The 18,556-nt window shown below is 36.6% G+C and overlaps 4 protein-coding genes across 7 annotated transcripts; 1 reads left to right on the top strand and 3 right to left on the bottom strand.

Moving 5' to 3' along the window:
- Positions 1-392: 392 nt before the first annotated feature.
- Positions 393-4,964, bottom strand: LOC105174740 (RNI-like superfamily protein). Its single transcript, XM_020697728.2, has 8 exons — positions 3,973-4,964; positions 2,595-2,720; positions 2,381-2,485; positions 1,910-2,303; positions 1,688-1,817; positions 1,225-1,519; positions 867-1,118; positions 393-731 (listed from the first exon to the last, which is right to left on the bottom strand). The coding sequence occupies exons 1-8, from the start codon at positions 4,618-4,620 to the stop codon at positions 681-683; spliced, it is 2,001 nt and encodes a 666-aa protein (XP_020553387.2). The 5' UTR covers positions 4,621-4,964; the 3' UTR covers positions 393-680.
- A 3,125-nt stretch (positions 4,965-8,089) lies between these two features.
- LOC105174626 (solute carrier family 40 member 2) lies at positions 8,090-12,498 on the bottom strand. Of its 3 annotated transcripts, none has more exons than XM_011096787.3 (8): positions 12,303-12,498; positions 11,203-11,353; positions 10,484-10,680; positions 9,560-10,042; positions 9,239-9,410; positions 8,949-9,086; positions 8,738-8,848; positions 8,090-8,517 (listed from the first exon to the last, which is right to left on the bottom strand). In XM_011096787.3, the coding sequence occupies exons 2-8, from the start codon at positions 11,350-11,352 to the stop codon at positions 8,371-8,373; spliced, it is 1,398 nt and encodes a 465-aa protein (XP_011095089.1). In that variant the 5' UTR covers position 11,353; positions 12,303-12,498; the 3' UTR covers positions 8,090-8,370. The 3 variants fall into 3 exon arrangements, with proteins under 3 accessions (XP_011095089.1, XP_011095088.1, XP_088731374.1); XM_011096786.3 differs by having other exon boundaries at positions 12,143-12,498; XM_088875248.1 differs by having other exon boundaries at positions 11,751-12,498.
- An 805-nt stretch (positions 12,499-13,303) lies between these two features.
- LOC105174627 (uncharacterized) lies at positions 13,304-16,102 on the bottom strand. 2 transcript variants are annotated; one of them, XM_011096789.3, is made up of 4 exons: positions 15,635-16,102; positions 15,371-15,440; positions 15,121-15,200; positions 13,304-13,669 (listed from the first exon to the last, which is right to left on the bottom strand). In XM_011096789.3, the coding sequence occupies exons 1-3, from the start codon at positions 15,920-15,922 to the stop codon at positions 15,145-15,147; spliced, it is 414 nt and encodes a 137-aa protein (XP_011095091.1). In that variant the 5' UTR covers positions 15,923-16,102; the 3' UTR covers positions 13,304-13,669; positions 15,121-15,144. The 2 variants fall into 2 exon arrangements, with proteins under 2 accessions (XP_011095091.1, XP_011095090.1); XM_011096788.3 differs by having other exon boundaries at positions 13,304-13,576; positions 15,635-16,099.
- Positions 16,103-17,481: 1,379 nt separating this feature from the next.
- Positions 17,482-18,357, top strand: LOC105174628 (Nuclear transport factor 2 (NTF2) family protein). The gene has a single exon (XM_011096790.3). The coding sequence runs from the start codon at positions 17,579-17,581 to the stop codon at positions 18,026-18,028; it is 450 nt and encodes a 149-aa protein (XP_011095092.1). The 5' UTR covers positions 17,482-17,578; the 3' UTR covers positions 18,029-18,357.
- Positions 18,358-18,556: the final 199 nt, after the last annotated feature.

Genomic DNA, 18,556 nt, shown 5'->3' on the forward strand with positions numbered 1-18,556 from the left:
GGGATGGGGGATTTGTTCTTTTTTTCTTTTTATTATATATCATGATACAAATTTAAAATCAGTTTGACTTAGAATTAGTCCACTGTCTTTAGGCTACTATTTACACTATATTCACAACAAATCACAAAACATATCACCATACAGTGCTGTCGAATTCATAATCCCTCAAGTTTCTCGTTTTTATCCAATGTAAAAGCGTAGTAGCACGCTCAGCTCAGCATCAGTTTTTTCACGTGCTATGCTTTCAAACTAGAAGCAAACATACATTTATATCCTTTACTGGAACAAAAACTCCATTTGCATTTTTGTTTTGTATGATAAATTTCCCCCAGACAACTCGAACAACAATCCTTTTGCAGCATCCACTGGCTATTCCAGTTCAAACTCGGAAAGGCACTCAGACAACCATATTTCTATATTGCCACGGAAAAACTTCGCATGGAAGGTCAAAGATTGAACAGCTTATGGTATCTTAAGTAGACTACTATTCAAGATACAGCAACAACTTGAATTCTGAGTTAGCTGACATGCTGCAAGTTCAAAAGTTACATATACTTTCCCTAGATAGCTCCATGATACAGGTCTTTACACTGTACCACTTAAATTTCAGGTGTCTCATATGATCACTAGCCAACCATCCACACCAATTCACTAGCATTCCGCACTGTTATCCGATCACTTCATTCTGCATCTGCCAACTGTAGTTTCCAGCACTTGGGATCTAACTCAGCCTGTAATTAGAAAAAAAAAAAAAAAGATGATCTTAGTTACAATAATTTCAGAAGGCAATCAGCCCAGCTATGGGTGGAAAATAACAAGATGAACAAGTAGCAGAATTATGGAGCATCGTGCACAAGCTAAAGTACCTGAAATATTTTTTCTCTCCACTGGAAAGTGCAGCCACGGGCCTCCAAATGTTCAAAAAGAAGTTGTGGCAATGAGGATTTGAATGAGGCCTGAAGCTTTACTTTAGTTAGTCCACCACATGCTAAGAGTGCAGCAGCCAGGCCACTGGAAGTCAGACCCTCCAGGTGAAGGACGGTCATGCTCTGCAGACAGCTGATACTTGCGAGGGACAAGAGCCCTACGTCCGTTACAGAGGTATAGGACAAATTTATCTGCATAATTGTTAATGTGAAAATGATTATTGTTATTTGATGTCATTTTCCTTACAGGCAAAGATGTTTAACCAGGCGAAGAATGACAAAGGAAAATTGATTCTACCTGTTTGAGGTTCTGAGAGAAGTGAGCAAGAGGAATCATTCCTGCATCATCAATGCTGTGACATTTTTTTATGTCTAACTTGGCAAGTTGCTTGCATCCCACAGCAACAGCCGCTAGACCCAAAGACGTGATAAGAGGGCATCCTCGACTTTCCAGTGTTTTTAACTTTGGACATTTTGCCAATGACATGAAGGAACGGTCAGAAATGAATTTACAGTAGGCTATGTTAATCATTTCAATGCCAGAGCATCCACGAGCAATAGCCAAAATGCTTGAATCAGTAATTCCAGCTGATCTGGAGAGAAGAAAGAAGACAAATTATTATCAGACAAGAAAGATATTACCCAATATCAATCATTTAAGGTGCTTTTTCCCGAAAAGCAAGAACAGGAGACATCTTAGATTTACTCATAATAAACCGGTATAATGGTGCACATGATAGCACTAATCACAATATTCTGACCTGTATAAATCTAGCTCTTTGAGCTTTGAACAGCACAAGCCAATATGGATAAGCCCCTGATCTGTTATGTTGAGGCATATTCCCAACTTTAAGCTTGAGAGTTGTGAGCACCTTGAGATGGATTTCAGGCCTGCATGCAGATAAATTGAATTCAGCCCTAATAGGCAAATTAATAATTATTTCACTACTTGACATTAATTTGAGCAGAGCAAAGCAAGTTACCTTCATCATCTATTTCATTGTCTGTGAGGTCAAGTTCCTCAAGAAGCTGGCATCGCTGCCCTATCAAAACAAAAGCCTCGGCTGAAATCAAGGTGCATGATTCCATCTTGAGGGAGACAAGGGAGGTACAAGAATTTGTTATGTGGGCAAGCGAAACATGAGTTATCTTGCGGCAGCAGGTGATGTCTAGCTTCTTCAAGTCTTTATGTTTAGTTACAAGCACCGAGAGTCCTTCATCTGTCACGCCTAGGCACTTACTTAAGCTCAGTTCCGTCAGTGATACACACCAGTTTCCGATGGCTTTGAGCCCAGAGCATGTGACCTGGCAACCATCTAGTCTTATAGATTGTAACATAGAAAGCTTTTGCAAACTATCAGCAAGAGCAAGATCCACCTGAAAAATCAGTAGACAATGAGTTGAATTGAATATTTTAGGAGTAAATGAAGGGGGAAAAGATGCTGGAGACTCACACGAGAACCATATGATAAGATAAGTTGCCGCAGCGATCCAGCACCACTGGTTAGAGAAGACAAACCCACATGACTTACATTCTGACAACTTGACATATCAAGTGTCTGTTAAAATGAGAGTTGTTAGTTACTGGGGATTTACATAGAAGTACCAAAAGAAACTAACGTACCAAGATACAAACAGATCTTCAATAACTTTAAGCAAAATTAGTACCTCCAATGATATACATCCTAGTTTGTGAGCTGTGAGGCTGTCATCATCAATACCGAAACACCCTTCCAGAACCAGATCTTCGAGGTTTTGCAACTCCAAGATTTGTGAAAAGCATTTATTGGTGATCTACACAAGAGAAAATAAGTAAAGACACAACGTCAATGTCTTACTCCATGATTTTGAAACACTTAAGAAAGTAACTTCAGAAACTTTGCTCACTGCAGTCGGAGTATTTTCCATTCACATAAATTTTCAGGATTACATTACACTTGCAGAGAAATTGTTTTTCACTGAGAACAGTGAAAAATAGACAACAAAACCTTCAACATGCTTCCCAATCATATTAAGAGCACAGAAATCAATTTGGTACTAATAGAAACTACAATGGTTGAATACTACAGGCTACGACCAACATAGTTACCAACTTCCATACAGTCTTAGCAACGAGATGATGTCCCTTATCTGCGTTTCTTATTGAAGCTATCTTAGAAATAACTATGAGAAAATCAATCTTTCCGCTGTGCAGATGAAAAAAAAAAAAGAGAATACCTCTTTTCTATGTTTAAAACAGATACCAATAGATAAATCATTCGGAATAAAAATATAACAGCAAGTTCAGCGCATGTGTCCCACATTACGCCCTGTCAGCTCTTGAATGCATACGTAAACAAGAAACTCACTATTAAAATTTTTCTTATAAAACTTAAATAAGTCATTCCACAGGTCATGCCCAATAGAGTCAGTCAGTCATCTATGTCACCATATTCAGGGCACGTGTCTAGACATGACTTCTCCGGACAATATATCAGTTTCAAGACTTTCCACTTTAAGCAACATGTTCAATTAAATAGTTAGAAGAAAAAACTCAACAGATAAAGTAGAATATACAAATAAGAAATAGAGGCTCTGAAACAGCATGGATCAAGGACCTGAACGAGTAAACTAGCAGTGTATGCTACACCATTAACTACATGTGAGCAAGATTAACCTTTAAAGGACAAAACTTTTAACTTTTTGTTTAAATAATGGAGTGCAGCCAATTAAGATCTTAGGCCTGTCAAGAATTGAAGTGAAACTCATACTCAGAAGAAATGCATTGAATTTCATCCATTCATTTCAGAAAAGATACATCATGGAAACACAACAAAGTTTCTGCTCGTAACAAGATATGTTTACTATTGGTCTCCTGTGACGAAAACGACCGGTGGGAAAACACAAAGCCAAGATTTGATGCATTCAACATCAGAGCTATGCCAAAGATTCAATCAGATATTAATCAACAAACAAAATTTGAAAGTCCTGTAACAAGTATAACAAAATCACAAGCGGAAAACATCAATTCAAAATTAATATTAAATCCACGAAATAATTGTATTACCGGCAAGTAAGAGAGATCCAAACTTCGCATATCCTTGCACTTAACAGCAATTAATCCCACCCCCAAGTCACCAATACCCAAACACCATTTCAGGCTAAGCAACCTCAGCTTCCGACACCCCACAGCAATACAACCTATCCCGATATCGGTAATAGATTTACACCTCACTAACCACAGCCTTTCCAAGTTCTTGGCTTCAGCTATCGCCGCTGCGGCCAAGTCCTTGAGTTCTGTGGCATTTGACAGATCAATCTCAACCAAATTCCTGCAATTCAAAGCCAAATTGGATAACCCCACATGAGAGAAAAACTTGGACCGAGAGAGATTAATTGACCTCAACATTTCTTTACAACTCCCAGATATTACACCGAGTGAAGAATCAGTAATCCTTGGACATAATGAAAGGTCAAGAGTTGACACATGAGGATATCTATTCAGAACTTTGGTTAAGTGTTCCGAACGAAGGGGTTTCAAGAATTTCCTATGACGAGACTCGATGGCATAAAATGACCTGCAAACAAGAGCGAAGGCCTTTTTATCAAGTGGGTTTTCATTGAGGAAATCAAGGATTATGAAAACTATCTCTTCGCAGAGAAGATCAAAACGGCTCAAGTTAGGAGGTTCAGGGACTAATTTTTGCTTCTTCATTGCTGTAAAGATTGAAGCTTTGTGAGGGTATTGGGACTGCAGATTGGATCTTTATAGCTGAATCTATGAAAATAAGGCTGAAATTCTTCTGGGTTTTAGCTTTGAAGCCTAATTGAGAATAGCAAAGGGTAATGGGACCTTAGAGAAAAAGGGGTGTTGAACAAGAGTTACGGGTAAGGTATGGGGTAGATTATGAAGGTGGAGATGGTGAAATATACATACTAAATGTATGCATATGTATTATTATTATGATAGGGCGAGAGCTAGAGGTATTGTTGTTTGAAGCAAGAGCCGAAGAGGTGTTGCAGGAGTAGAAGTAACCGTTAACAGAAAAATACTGGCATGGATTTTGAGCAGTTGAGCAATAAGAACTGGAAGGAGGAAGAAGAATGTGGGGAAATTACAAGGTTGGCCTTGGCATTTTCCTGAACTTTTGGCAAATGATATCACCTACTCTTCTAAGGACATAAATACCCTCCATGGACTATGAGGTGCAACAATACAAAGTCAACTATATAAATATTCATTATTATCAACCAGTATAATTATTTCTTCTAAAAAAGAAATCAACTAGTAGTAGTACAATTATAACACTTAAATAAAAGTGACCATAAAATACTTTATATAATTCAAATTTTCGATATAACTCCGACAGTCAAATAATTTAAATGAAATAAGAAAATCTTAAATTCAAATATTTTTATTATCTTTTTGTATTAGATGCTTTCTTTTTCATAATTATAATTCCGTTATTGATAAATATATGCAATTTACATAAATAAAAAAATTCGAGATAAAATTTTGAACTTCTCGAACATTCTATACCAATTCTGCAAGATTAAGAAAAACCTTGTACCCTAATATGGGAATATAATAATAATTATATACAGGTCATACTAATACACATATTTATGTCTTTTATCTCATTTTCATTTTCTATTTTTAAATAAAAAATGGTAAAAGGAAATAAAGGGGGGAGGGGGGAGGGAGGGTATTGTGGTAAATTGGAGGAGGGATTGACAGTGCCGTACGGGAAAGGACAGAAAAAGGATGGGGAGGTTGACGAGGGCAGTTTGGGGAAAGGGAAAAGTGGGGCTTGCAACTAGGGGGGTCAATAAGTAGACTCAGTCATTCGGGGGAGAAAATATTTGAGGAAGGACATATCCGGACGTACCACTCTTTTATTTTTCTTTCTTTTTCCATAATAAATAAATATATATTCCCTCAAAAGCAATAAATAGTGTATTTTAATCATAATTATTATATATATAAATGGGGGGGGGGGGGGGTGAGGCCGTACTTATGAGGGCAGTACCTACCTTACCCTGATAAGAACGGCCACATGAGACGGAACAAAATGGGCTGTACTTGCCACCTTTTGCTACCGTCACAGCCCACTCATCCACTTCTCTCACCCTCCACCTATAATATTAATCTTTTAAATTAAATAATGGATCAAAGTTGAAATTTTCAATTGATAGTGAAAAAACCTTATTCAGGGATTATCAAATACATTTCTCCTCAATATATAAATATATCTCAGACTACTTTCGTTGATAAATCAGATTATAAATCTTATCTTTAATAAATATTATAGATTTTTATGTCCAATTTTCCTTTAGCAATATATTTTTCTTAAAAACATTCTATATGAAACTCGTCTACAATTTATTATTGGAGAGAATTCTTTTATAATTTTGGTAGGTTATTTATTTTTAAAATTTTAAATAACTCAATTATTTTTAACTTTTCTATTATCGTGCTCTTCTATAACTATCTTTTGATAATATATTTTTTTTGTATCTCTCCAATTTATGTATTATCTTCTTTTATCAATTACATTTTATAATAAAAATATTTTTCATATGAAATATAATTACTTTTGAAGTTTTCAGCAGAATCTTATGAAATATATGATGATTAAATTGTAGTACGTGTAATATTATTATTAATAAAATACATCGATATGATTACATGATACTGCGTCTATTTAGCATTTCTTATCAAATTTATCATTATTTAATTATTTTTTTAGAGTGTGTGTGTGTGTGTGTGTGTGTGAAATATTTGGTGAGGGAGGTTGAGACTGATGGAGGTGTTCACTCAGTTCAATTGTGGGCTTGTGAGTGGTGACGTGTCTCCACGCCAGTCGTTGGATTATTTGGTACCAGCACAAGGCATTCTATAAATTGACGTTTAGGACCCCGTCTTCCGGGTGATTTTGAGTACTTATAACACTGACACGTATGGGCATTTCAGTCATTTCCATGCTAGTGAAACTCATTGCGATGAGGATACCGTACACCTTACACCGCGTTTGGACCACGGAAAAATCGTATCCGGACTTTGTTGTGTTTGCGTGGTGTGGGTTTTAATTTAAAGTGTGCCGACCTCAATTTTTTATTATAATTACCGATTCTATCATTAAATCTTATTATTGCAGAGAATATTTGGAGATTTGAAGGGGTGATGAATGATGATACTGGAATTTGGTTAATACCTTCCCCACAACACAATACCTAACTATTTGCCTTGTCATGTGTTCACCCACATCTTTTGCTCTTCCACTTCTCACTTAACTTGTCTATTTGTGTTTTGTTAAAAGTGGTCATGATCCTATTTTATTTATTTATTTTTGTGTTTTGCGATGATAGATAAAGTTGCTATTCTCTAAATTATTTATTCTTTTCGTACTGGAAATAGTGGCGCATTAAAATAATAAAAATGATAAAAGTACAGTACGGTTCTAATTTAATAAGCACTTATGTATAAAGACATGATATTTTTATAAATAATTTAATAAGCAGTTACGTAGAAAGGTACGATCTTTTCAATAATTTAATTAAGTAATTTGTGTAACGTCTGGGAATAAAGATATTTTGAATTCTTATTTAGTAACAAATAACATGATCCATGCTATACGCTTATAGTAAATTGAATTGCGCAAAGATTTTGAGATGATTACATTTGAATTTCAAGAAAATCTATGCTAATGTATCCGAAAACTAATACAACAATTATATATCAAATAAATTTAACAAAGAAATACATTTGGAGTGGAGCAGAGCACAACATTTTCAATGCTAATAACTAAGTAAAAACAAAAAATCAGAATTGGACAAACTAATCAAACATTGTTAATAAATTGAAGATTGGGTTATGTATATACATCACCAGTCAAGATTATATATATTAATTAATGAACCTCCACAAAGATTCAAATAAATAACAAATAATTGTGATACATCTGCCCATCAACGCCAACATCATTACAGCAAACTTTCTTCATTAGTTTGCGAACATCATCGGTGTTGGCTTCTAACAATTTGTACTATGGTCTCATCCTACACCAGCACCCAGCTAACATTATGCAGGAAGTCTTCAACTTCTCTTGTATTAAATTCATCTTCAACTCTGTAGCATTTCGATTTATAGAAACAAGGAACGGAAAACATGAACTAATTCAAACTCAACACCAACTACACTTAATATAGATCAATCAACTTGGAAGGCAACACGATTTTCTTCAAAGATTGAGCATATTCCTGTTGCTAAACACAGAATTAATATAATAAGGAGTTACATGTTTTGTGTGGAAATTGAATCATTTGCTGGTGAAGGGAGATGTGTACAATCTAGCAGTATTTTGGTGAACTGACATTTTTTGACAGCTCAAATTATGTTGTCTGATCCATAACAAGAACTGATACTATATTCTAGTTTTGGGGTTTCTAGATACTTAGTGCAGGTCTAGGATGATGTTACGGACCATCCAATGAGTGCAAGCAGCTTGTCAAAGTGAAATAGATGCTTCCGCACACGATAAATATGGAGACTGTAGAGTAGAGCAGCCAGCGTCACCAGCATGAACGATAACATTGTCAATTTCCAAAAATCCTACAAGACAATAGAGCAGGAAAAAGTCAAGCCAAAGTTACACATAGAGAAGAACGAGACCGAAAAGCCAATTGTTCATAATCAGCGTTTCAGTTTTAGTAATTGCTTCTTTGCGTAATTTAAGCTCACAAACAGAAAGAAAAGGTCTAGAATCCAACCGGAGAAGGCATAGCATTTCTTTTAATGATTCAATTTCAAACATTGTGCAAAAGAAGATAACCTGTGGATTGGAGATTACAATGCCCATAATGTAAGTCATCAAGTCCAGGACAGACTGAAGCGAGTTTTGAACACCACCAACAACACAGCGATCGGATTCAGGAACATGATCCTGTTCAAGTAGGCACAGAGAAGCAGTCAGGACCAGTGGGAAAAAGATTCTAATGCTATTTCTGATCTTTTGCAAGTTTATAGATTATTCTTCCCCGTGCCTGCATTTGCTGGATGACAGACAAATCGAACATCCATAGTCCAAGGCGCGATGAGGCCACTCCGCACATTAGCATATATGCTGATGTGAGTTTCTCCTTCACAAATATGGAACCAACACATAACAGGAGACAGGTCCACTGCAAAATATAGTTGTGAGATTTGAGAACAAACCCCAGATAAGAATTACTAACAAAGAAGCTAGTAACTCTGCAAGAAAAGTGTTCGTAATGCTTACTGAGCTCATTGAATGATGATTCTGTGGTTAAAACATTGTCTGAAAATTATTTACCTGAGACCAGATCGACCAAAGACCTGTTCGAAGTGTTGAAATATGAGATTGTAACATGGGGTACAGAAATGTAGCAGCTATCCCAACCGTAGCACCTAACCCACGTGCGATTCCAATAACATAAGCAGGTATACCTTGCCATTCCAGAGCAGCAGTCATTAATGTTCCAAAGCTGCATCACCAGTTGTTAGAATGATAAAGTGAATCGATGGGAGCTAGTTTGTGCGGGACAAGCATGGTATGTATTTGAAGGAGATGTAGTATACAAAATCTCAAGATCTTACGTATTGCAATATGCATAAGCAGTACTAAGGAGGTTACCTAAGTACAGTAAAGTAAAGCAGTGCAAGAGCTAGTCCTGGAAGGACCACATCTTGTTCAATGTACAATCTCCATGCACTGATATAAGGAAGATTCAGAAACTTCTCAACTATAGTCCGTGCTGAGCTGCTTTCAGGCTGTTCCGAATCATTTGTATCTGAAGAAACCAAGCTTTTTTGTTCATGATGAGTAGATGTGCTTTCATCTATCTTCCTCACTGAAGATCTTGATTCCCTCCTTCGGCTGACTTCTCTTAATGACGGAATCCCATTGTAGACGGACATTAGAAGCCAATACTGTAAGCACACAGATAATATGTTCCAGAGTGCTAGAGTAACAGCGGATGCAGTTAAAGATACAAAACTGATAATGAAGCCAGTAACCACAGGAGCAAACAACTTGCAGCTCAGATCAATCCGTCTTATCATTGAGTTCATCTTTGTCAGAACTTCTGGACGCTGGCCTTCTGAGATCACAACCACCCTGTAAGTTGACATAACTATTACTTTTTCTTTCCAAAACTTAGACAGGTGATGTAGATTTCTCTTCGTAAAGAAAATGAAACACAATGGGAGTAACAAATTTAACTAGTTGCACAGATGAAAAAGGTTTCAGGCTCCACTTAATTTTGGAGACATTGGGAAGACACCTTACAGCTATGATCGCTTGAGGAAAATATGAAAATTATTTTCCACACTTCATACTTTACTTTTTGATCGTTTTCCTAACAAATCCAAGGTCTAAAAGTCGCACGAATATTTTCTCAGTAATATGATACACAGAGTAAAGCACTTCCTCCATCACAGGAAGATGAGTGACAGAAAGACCATTATCTGGTGGCTGGCCCAACCATAGTAAATCGTTTCATAAACGAGTAGTATAAGTTGTATTTTCCCTCCACAAAAAAGTGAAACATGTCCTCACCATTCTCTTTCAACCAAGATGGTTCCAGCCAGGGTTGAAAGCACGCCAACAGCCCCAGAGACATTAATTAATATAACAAGGGAGATGAATGCCACGTAATTTGCAGACATCAAGTCTGCATAGACGAGTATTGCAAGTACTGCACCTCCAGCAACCATAAATGAAAGATTTTGGTTCAATAGCCAAAGCTGGAGAACCTGTTCACACACACACGAATAAAAAAAAAAGGAGTTTCACCATAACGTTATACAAAGTTGCGAAAAGCAGATTGAGAAGTAAATTTGAGATGTTGAGTGTCTGGTTGGCCTTTCACTTTGAAACGTTAGTATTAGTTACATATTTGATCACAGAGAATAAAATACAGGACTCAAAGACTGTTCTAGACCAGCTGGAAATCTAATATACACATGGACCAAAAGATAAACAAAATCTTGGATTGACGATCAGAACCTTTAATAATCAGTTGGTAGAATTAGCAGCAATAAAGTTCTATATTATCCAAGGCAACCGAATGAAGCCTTCTCTCACAGGATTGGTATTAGATAACTCTTTCTTTACTTCTATGCCACATTGTTTATGTTAAACATTAAGCCACCAAATACAGCATCTCTTGTACTTGCCTCAACAACTACTAAAATTCATAAATAAGACACCATCTCAGATGAGCTAAAACCAATTTTTCATCTACCATCTCTTCAGAAACGAGCAATGGAGAAAACCTGAATGTATGACAACTTATCCACCAACTGTCCAATGAGAGGACCAAATAATGCAGTGGCGGCAGATTCCACAACACCGTAAGCTGCAGCAAGAAGTAAAGAGTCTGGCCAGACATTGATCATGTATAAGCCGACAGAGAATTCCCACATCCTGTAATGATGGCAGAAAAGTTCAAAATTCTTAACATTCTAGAGATGTTCATTAAGGGATTTATAGAGGTGTGTATTGGTGAATTGTTGTTCTTTTGCAATGTTCATGAAGCATGCAAGAGACAAAACGCTTATCCAACTACATTATATATTCTCCACATCAAAAATCCATGAGCCCCCATTTAGAATTAAGCTCAAATTGACTTGAATATGCTATTTCTGATATCCAGAAGTCCCAGCCTCTGAGCAAAGTTTTTTAAAGGTCGCACATAGTATTGATTTAACTGAAAACTAAAACATTCAGCCGTAGAACTGCCTTGCATCAAATGCAGTGAATAAAACATTTGAAAACAATAGTATAAATCTTACTTTGAGCACTAAATAGAACTGTTTCTTACATAATTATGACAATTCTTATGATAAAAAAGAAAAGTCTTGCACAAGCTTCATAAGAGAAAAACCCTGAGAAATTCTGGCCAGATATAGCATGCCTCCGAAAATCCAACTAAGTCGCTGGTTAAGGGGACAACGAGAAATAACATTAAGAATCATATGAACTCTCGAAATTACACATTGAAAACCAATTCATGCATAGGGCCGATATCTCGAAAACTTCCCAGATCTTGAAACATAAAAGACCAGCGAACCCCAAATCACTGAAGAGTGTTCTTGGTTGAATTCGATACATGATTCGAGGCTTTTGACAAAATTAACAAACACAACATAAAAGGACTAAAATTATAAGAAAAAAGGTGACAATCGATCAAGAATAAAGAAAGATTGAATAAACCTGGCACCCCATCTGGCCAAAAAGTGGCCGACATAGAGATTTACGAGAAGAGACGAGGAGAATGAAGGTGGCTGTTGTTCTTCAATATCAAGCAATGGCTCATTCATCGTGTCTTGTTCTTCTTCTTTTTTTTCTATACGTGATTAATCTTTGTTCTTACCTTGTCGGACTGAAGCTGCATGCTAATGATGTTGTCGTTTTTGCACCGGTTCCACTACCATTCAGTGACTACTGTGATGCTGATGCTGATGCTGATGCTTATCCCAGATCATGTTTCCGACTTCCATATATTTTATGGCATTGATGTTACGTAGTTCAAGTCCTACCTCAGGTTAGATGGAGTTTAATACAGTGAACTTTAAGTAGGTGACAGAAATAAATACACTGAGGTTGTTTTGCTAATATTTTATTCAACTTTTTAATAATTTACAAAACTTCTATACATCAAGAAAACTATGAAATATATATATCTATATGTATAATTTAACAAATAATTCTACGTTAAAAAAAAAGTAGAAGAAAATTCAATGTCACAATTTAGGATCTAATTCCAGTGAAATCATATATAACAGCACGACTCGTTCAGAGAAATGTCTTTCACTTCGATTTTGATTGTTCCTACTTCCTACCAAACTCTTCGGCATATGGTTAACGATAGGCAATTTGACTTGCGACAATGCAATAGTTTACAAACCTTGCATAGTTTTCAATCTATGTTGTAAATAGACTGAAAAATCAGATGGTTTTTATATTGCAATACAACAAATTTTAAAGAAGGGTGGACGGGGCATGTCGTCCTACAAGTTATGTAGATTATTGAAAAACCTGAGGTCAAATGGCGTAGACGAAAGATTAGTGATTAGAGTAGGTAACTTGGACAAATAAAAATTCTGACAATGTATTATTGATTAGCATTTATTTAATAAAGACCGTGTTTGTCTTATCTGGTACTGTCCTTTCAACATTAACAGAAGAGGTTTTTGTTTGGACTTTGGAGCCCAGCAGAGATCTCAGTTCCCCCAATTTTGTTTAGTCCCAATATATTCCATTTTTTTTATGCCTTTCTTGTTGATGGGATAAATGGGTTTGATGCAGTAACAAATCACGCCTTTCTCATCTATATATAATTATTGTTTTCATATTCAGATAAGGAAAAACAAATTGTGCCCCAAAACTGTTCCATTCAATCACATGTAATCACAACATTCCATCTAACAACTACACATATTTGCTCACAGAAGCATCTAATTTTGATCTCCACGAACAGAAACTTGTAACAAATGCTCCATGGCAAAGAACATTTACACAAAGGGTATCTTCAAGAATGAAAAGTATATTAGCTCCCATGAATCAAGGATCTCCACAAGCCAACACCAGACGTACAAGATCATATGAGCAATTTACCTCAGGCAAATTCGAAAATCATCTAGGACCCTGCAAAACGTGCAGATTGGCATGCTATATCATATATGGATAAAAAGGTGCAAAGAGGCAATCTCAGCCCCCATTCAACAATAAATGCAGGTTCTGCACAGAACAGAAGGAAAAGATTGTAATCGATCCATGAATACGTAATGCCAGATGAATCCAGAGGCAAAGGATAAGCACAAACACATAATAGAGTTTTGTCAGAATCTATAGTTGGATAGTAAATCATTTCAAGAAAGACTGGTCTTTCCCAGTCCTAGTTTATGCATGAGTAGAATCTCACATCGCCTCAAGACAAGAATAACTTCCAATTGCACATTATCCATTCTACATAACAAAGCCATGTCATAAGTTACTGTTGAACCCTTGCAAAATCATGAGTTACACTGGAAGGTGGATCTTTTAACATTTCAGGCAGGGTAAGATTTCTGCGTGAACCCTAATGTATCAGAGCTAAATGTTAGAAGAACTTCCTAAAGAAAAATACAAAGATCCTGACTTCTATTTTCCCTTATCCCCCCCCCCCCCAAACCACCACGTGCACGCACACACACACACACACAGGAGATGCAAAAATGAAAATCACCAATTTAGAGCTATCCCAACATTTCAGTGATATGTTACTCAATCCCCAAATCACCATGACAATCTGTGATTCTATATTTATCTTTATTTCCATGAATTCGCAGCACAAGCTTGAATAACAGATATGAGAGACCATGTTATGTTTTACTAAGGAGGCCAGAGATCCAATCTCCTATACACCATCTTTCAGCCTCACGTGTCCACAATAATTCAAGGGTGTAACACAACATATTGCATAGGAGTTGCAAGCAACTGTGTATCAACTGATCCAAACGAAGTTTAAGTGCCTTATAAAGATAGAGAAATCATAATCTTAGCCCATTCGGTTGGCAGTGTGTGGGATTGTGGTTCAACATGGATGAGGCATTAGAACACTAATACTTATTAGTTTAATTTAACGCCTTCTGTGAATGGGACCAGGGATGCTCTTGAAAAAGATTGGTTCTAGCTAAAAGCAAGAGATATACTTATAGTTAGGAAAGTTTATGAAAGATGAGACTATGTTACATTTTTCTAGTTATCAACAGAATCACATTGACTTAAACACAGAATGATTTGACAAATCATACATTTATCAGCACTTTACAGTTAATGTTGATTCCTCTCTCTCATTCAAAAAGACGTTCATGAAAGAAAACAGTGATGGAATTAGGTGCACCATAAATATTGACAGCTTAAATTAGTTCCAACAAGGCCAGACGTCATTGGAATGTAACTAAATTTTCATAACCGATGGAACAACCTAATTTTACCAAAACAAAATTGATGGGTATGATCAGGGCAAGTGCAATCATTAGTGCTACTAAAAAGTCTATTAAGTTCAGTAGTTGTTCTATCCTGAGATTCAGAAATGCATTTATCCACATATCAACACTAACAAAGTGAAGCAAGATTCATACTGATGAAGTTCAAAGACAGAGAAAACTATCTGTGGAGTAAATAGAAGAGCTATAAATCTAGCTCACCTTCTATTTTATAGCAGAAAGTGATCAAGAATCACCGGCTAACTCATCAGACTCTGAATCTGAATCACTCGCATTGTAACCTACAAAGAGTCATTCCATAACATCTCATATTCTCTTCCGAAACAAACAGTTAACAAGACAAAATACAGCACAAACACGTCTCAATGTGTGAGCGCGCACACACACTCACAAAAAGAAAAAAAAAAAAAAGGCGGAAAAAAAAGAAGAGGATGCTGGATATTGAGTTCACCAGGACGTTTATGGCTTAATTTCCATACTGAAGACCTCATTCTTGAAGCCCTGTTCATCCAAAATTTTCCCTAAATTGCCAAAGCCCATAAATTCAGAAAAACAAAGCAGCTAATAGAAAGAGGAAAAAGAGTAAACGAACTAGAAAACGAAAACATAAACGAAATTTTTAATAAGATCAAGTCAATCATACCCGAAAACAATGAAATCATCTAACAAAGAAAATCCTAGAAAGAAAAAAAACTGTGAGCAGAAAATAATAGACCTTGTCAGCGTCTTTGGGAACACCATACCCACTATAATACATCTGGCCCACAAGCACCTGCATGTTGACATCACCAGCTTTGGCCTCCTTGAGCGTGTCTTGAAACCAGCGCTCTGTACAATCGGAAACAACCTCTGAAAGCGGGAGGCGCGGCTGGTCCTCCGTATCGCCTCCTTCATCGGGCTCCATCGCCGTCGTCTTCGTCTTCTTGGCTTTGTTACTGTTATCGTCGTCGTTATTCTTAAGCTCCCGGCGCCTTCTGATCAGCTGTGAAGATGATTTTCCCATGTAAAGAAAATAGCGTGACTCCTAATTATCCAAACATTTTTGGTTTGGCAATCAAGAAATAGGGAAGGGAGATTTTGGGAGGGTTTTCGGTTTTGCTTTCGGTAATGGAGAATGACACAAAAGACTTTAATATTGCTCTCGTCTCCTGTTCAGTGTCAGCCTGTCAGGGAGGAGGCGCGACGTCGTATCTAAGACGTGAATGCCACTTGACTTCTCCCCTGGAAAAAAGAAAGAGAAAGTGGGCCAAAAGAACTGGGCTTGAGCCCATGGATTTGATTCTGGGCCATCTCGGGGAAAGATAATCATTTTTGGGCCTCTCAGAAAGTCCGTATATACTAAACTAACTACGATGTAATTAAAGAGCACCCTATTAATATTTTAATGTTATATTTTTTTAATATTTTATCATTATTTTTTTAATCTCTTTTCAACTATCACACCGATTTTTCTTCTCTCATTTTTTTCAATATTTTTTTTATATTATATATTTTTAGATAATAATATTTTTTTAAATTTTAAATTAATTATGCACACACACTTGAATGTACCATATATACTAGTGTATATATATATATATATATATATATATATAATATAAGATGTGGTTTGATGAGGCCATAAAATTGATTCCCTTCCCTAGCTAGATGACGACCCTACAAATTGAAAATATTTGATTTGGACAACACCAATTATTAATGAAGTCTAGTCTTAGTCTTTCATCACCGCATCCATCAACACCCATTCAGAGTATGCCATGACCACTATCTGTAGTGAATGCAATGTTAGGTAATATTGTGTGCCAATTAATTTATATACTAGTCAAATTAAAGAGATTATATATAGTTGCCACAACTATATATGAATATTATAATTGAAATGAAGAAGAATATATATATATATAAGAAACTAATTAATAAACTAGTGAAAGAGTTAATATTAATGTAAAATGCATGCAGATGGAAGGAATATTTTATATTAATTGTTAATTTGTAGATAAGAGTACGTAGGTACGTGCTAGTGGTAAATTCTAAATACAATAATATATATGTAAATATATATATATATATATATAATTATGTAAATGTTAGTGAGACAAAGAATTTAATTGTGGATGCATGCAAGAAAACAAATATTAATTGATGGGTAGAGAGAGAGAGGAAAGGACTCGTGAACGGTACTGACCACTTCCCATCCATTTGGGAGGTGGGGTTAAGAATAAGGGGGGTATGCTCAGCTCGGCTCTGCCTCTCGTCTTTGGATTCAGTTCACTGTACATTGTACAATATGCATCAGCATCATCATCATCATCATGCTCTCCACAGATTAACATCTACTCACTGCATGCCTTTAATTTCTTTGTATATATATACTACTCACTACTCACTACTCATCATGTGTAATTGTATTTTATGTGGGGTTGGGTTTGGAGTTCATGAATATATATAAAAATATAATTCACTGTCTGTAACTACGTACTCTTTGTCAGTTTGCCTCACTCATCATCTCCTTCATCCTATAAATATATACACTTTTCCGCTTTCCCCATACCATATGCAACTTTCAACATTAATCATTCATACCCTTTATTTAATTACCAATTACTCACTCTCTCTTCTCTTCTTCTATAAAACCCTCATCTTCCAATTTTAGTTTCAAATGGATCAGCCCAAGAATGTATTAATTAGCTCAAACGCCACCACCGTGCGCACCCTCTACCAGGCCTTGGCAAGCGGCAATACAAACATCTCTGGCCTCATCGCCACTGACCTTGAGTGGTGGTTCCACGGCCCACACAACTGCCAACACATGATGAAAATGCTCACCGGACAATCCTCGCCCTCGGATTTCAAGTTCCAACCACGAAGCATGGACGCCATTGACCACGACTGCGTGATAGTGGAAGGGTGGGATGGGGCTCAGGTGTATTGGGTGCACGTCTGGACACTGAAAGATGGTGTGATCACTCAGTTTAGAGAGTACTTCAACACTTGGCTCACCGTAAGGGATTTGAGGCCCCTCAACTGCTTGACATCCACCACTCTGTGGCAGAGCCACCCTCAGGACCTGGCGCAGCGCTCCTTGCCGGAGCTCATGCTTGCCATTTGACGGCGGTTTAGGTGAAGGCCGAGGGTGGAGGTTAATATAAATGCGTTGGTTCAAGTGAAGATGCCATGAGATATGATCACAAGTATATAATTCCAAATCGTTACTGAAGTGCAGTTAATTATCAAATGTCGTCTTCTATCTCGTACTAATTAATTGGGATAGGATAGGAGAAGTTTAAGGTTTAAGGAAATAATTATCCTATAAATAGATGATGTCCTGTAAAATTCAAACGTTTTAAATGTCTGAGAAAACTATAATGTGGTCTGCATGCAGCCATGAGTTGTCCTCTCCAAATTCCTCGTGTATATATTCATTCAATCAATATGATATTGCTAATGAATTGTTTCTTATATATAAATTACTCTTCACATTCTGGATCTCTTTTGTTGCATCTGAATCTGACTGCGTACCTTAAAAAAGAAAGAAGCAATCCGGACGTTTAATAAGAGCGACGTGATAGTAATTGGTGGAGGCTTCCAAAATTATTACTACAACTTATGAATCTTTATAAGGCATTAAAAGTGACAA

This window comes from Sesamum indicum, linkage group LG11, assembly GCF_026168435.1.
Source record: "Sesamum indicum cultivar Baizhima isolate 11 linkage group LG11, ASM2616843v1, whole genome shotgun sequence".
Lineage (NCBI taxonomy): Eukaryota > Viridiplantae > Streptophyta > Magnoliopsida > Lamiales > Pedaliaceae > Sesamum > Sesamum indicum.

What these genes read in the sequence shown, in the direction of transcription:
- LOC105174626 (XM_011096786.3), bottom strand. Translation starts at nt 12,249, where the DNA reads ATGAATGAGCCATTGCTTGATATTGAAGAACAACAGCCACCTTCATTC. An exon ending in ATAAGTTGTCATACATTCAG is followed by an intron (nt 10,681 to 11,202) that starts GTTTTCTCCATT and finishes GTGTGTGAACAG; the next exon opens with GTTCTCCAGCTTTGGCTATT. An exon ending in ATCTTGGTTGAAAGAGAATG is followed by an intron (nt 10,043 to 10,483) that starts GTGAGGACATGT and finishes GTCAACTTACAG; the next exon opens with GGTGGTTGTGATCTCAGAAG.
- LOC105174627 (XM_011096789.3), bottom strand. Translation starts at nt 15,922, where the DNA reads ATGGGAAAATCATCTTCACAGCTGATCAGAAGGCGCCGGGAGCTTAAG. An exon ending in TTCCCAAAGACGCTGACAAG is followed by an intron (nt 15,441 to 15,634) that starts GTCTATTATTTT and finishes TTGGCAATTTAG; the next exon opens with GGAAAATTTTGGATGAACAG. An exon ending in ATTAAGCCATAAACGTCCTG is followed by an intron (nt 15,201 to 15,370) that starts GTGAACTCAATA and finishes GACTCTTTGTAG; the next exon opens with GTTACAATGCGAGTGATTCA.
- LOC105174740 (XM_020697728.2), bottom strand. Translation starts at nt 4,620, where the DNA reads ATGAAGAAGCAAAAATTAGTCCCTGAACCTCCTAACTTGAGCCGTTTT. An exon ending in TCTTATCATATGGTTCTCGT is followed by an intron (nt 2,304 to 2,380) that starts GTGAGTCTCCAG and finishes CTGATTTTTCAG; the next exon opens with GTGGATCTTGCTCTTGCTGA. An exon ending in TCTCTCAGAACCTCAAACAG is followed by an intron (nt 1,119 to 1,224) that starts GTAGAATCAATT and finishes ACAATTATGCAG; the next exon opens with ATAAATTTGTCCTATACCTC.
- LOC105174628 (XM_011096790.3), top strand. Translation starts at nt 17,579, where the DNA reads ATGGATCAGCCCAAGAATGTATTAATTAGCTCAAACGCCACCACCGTG.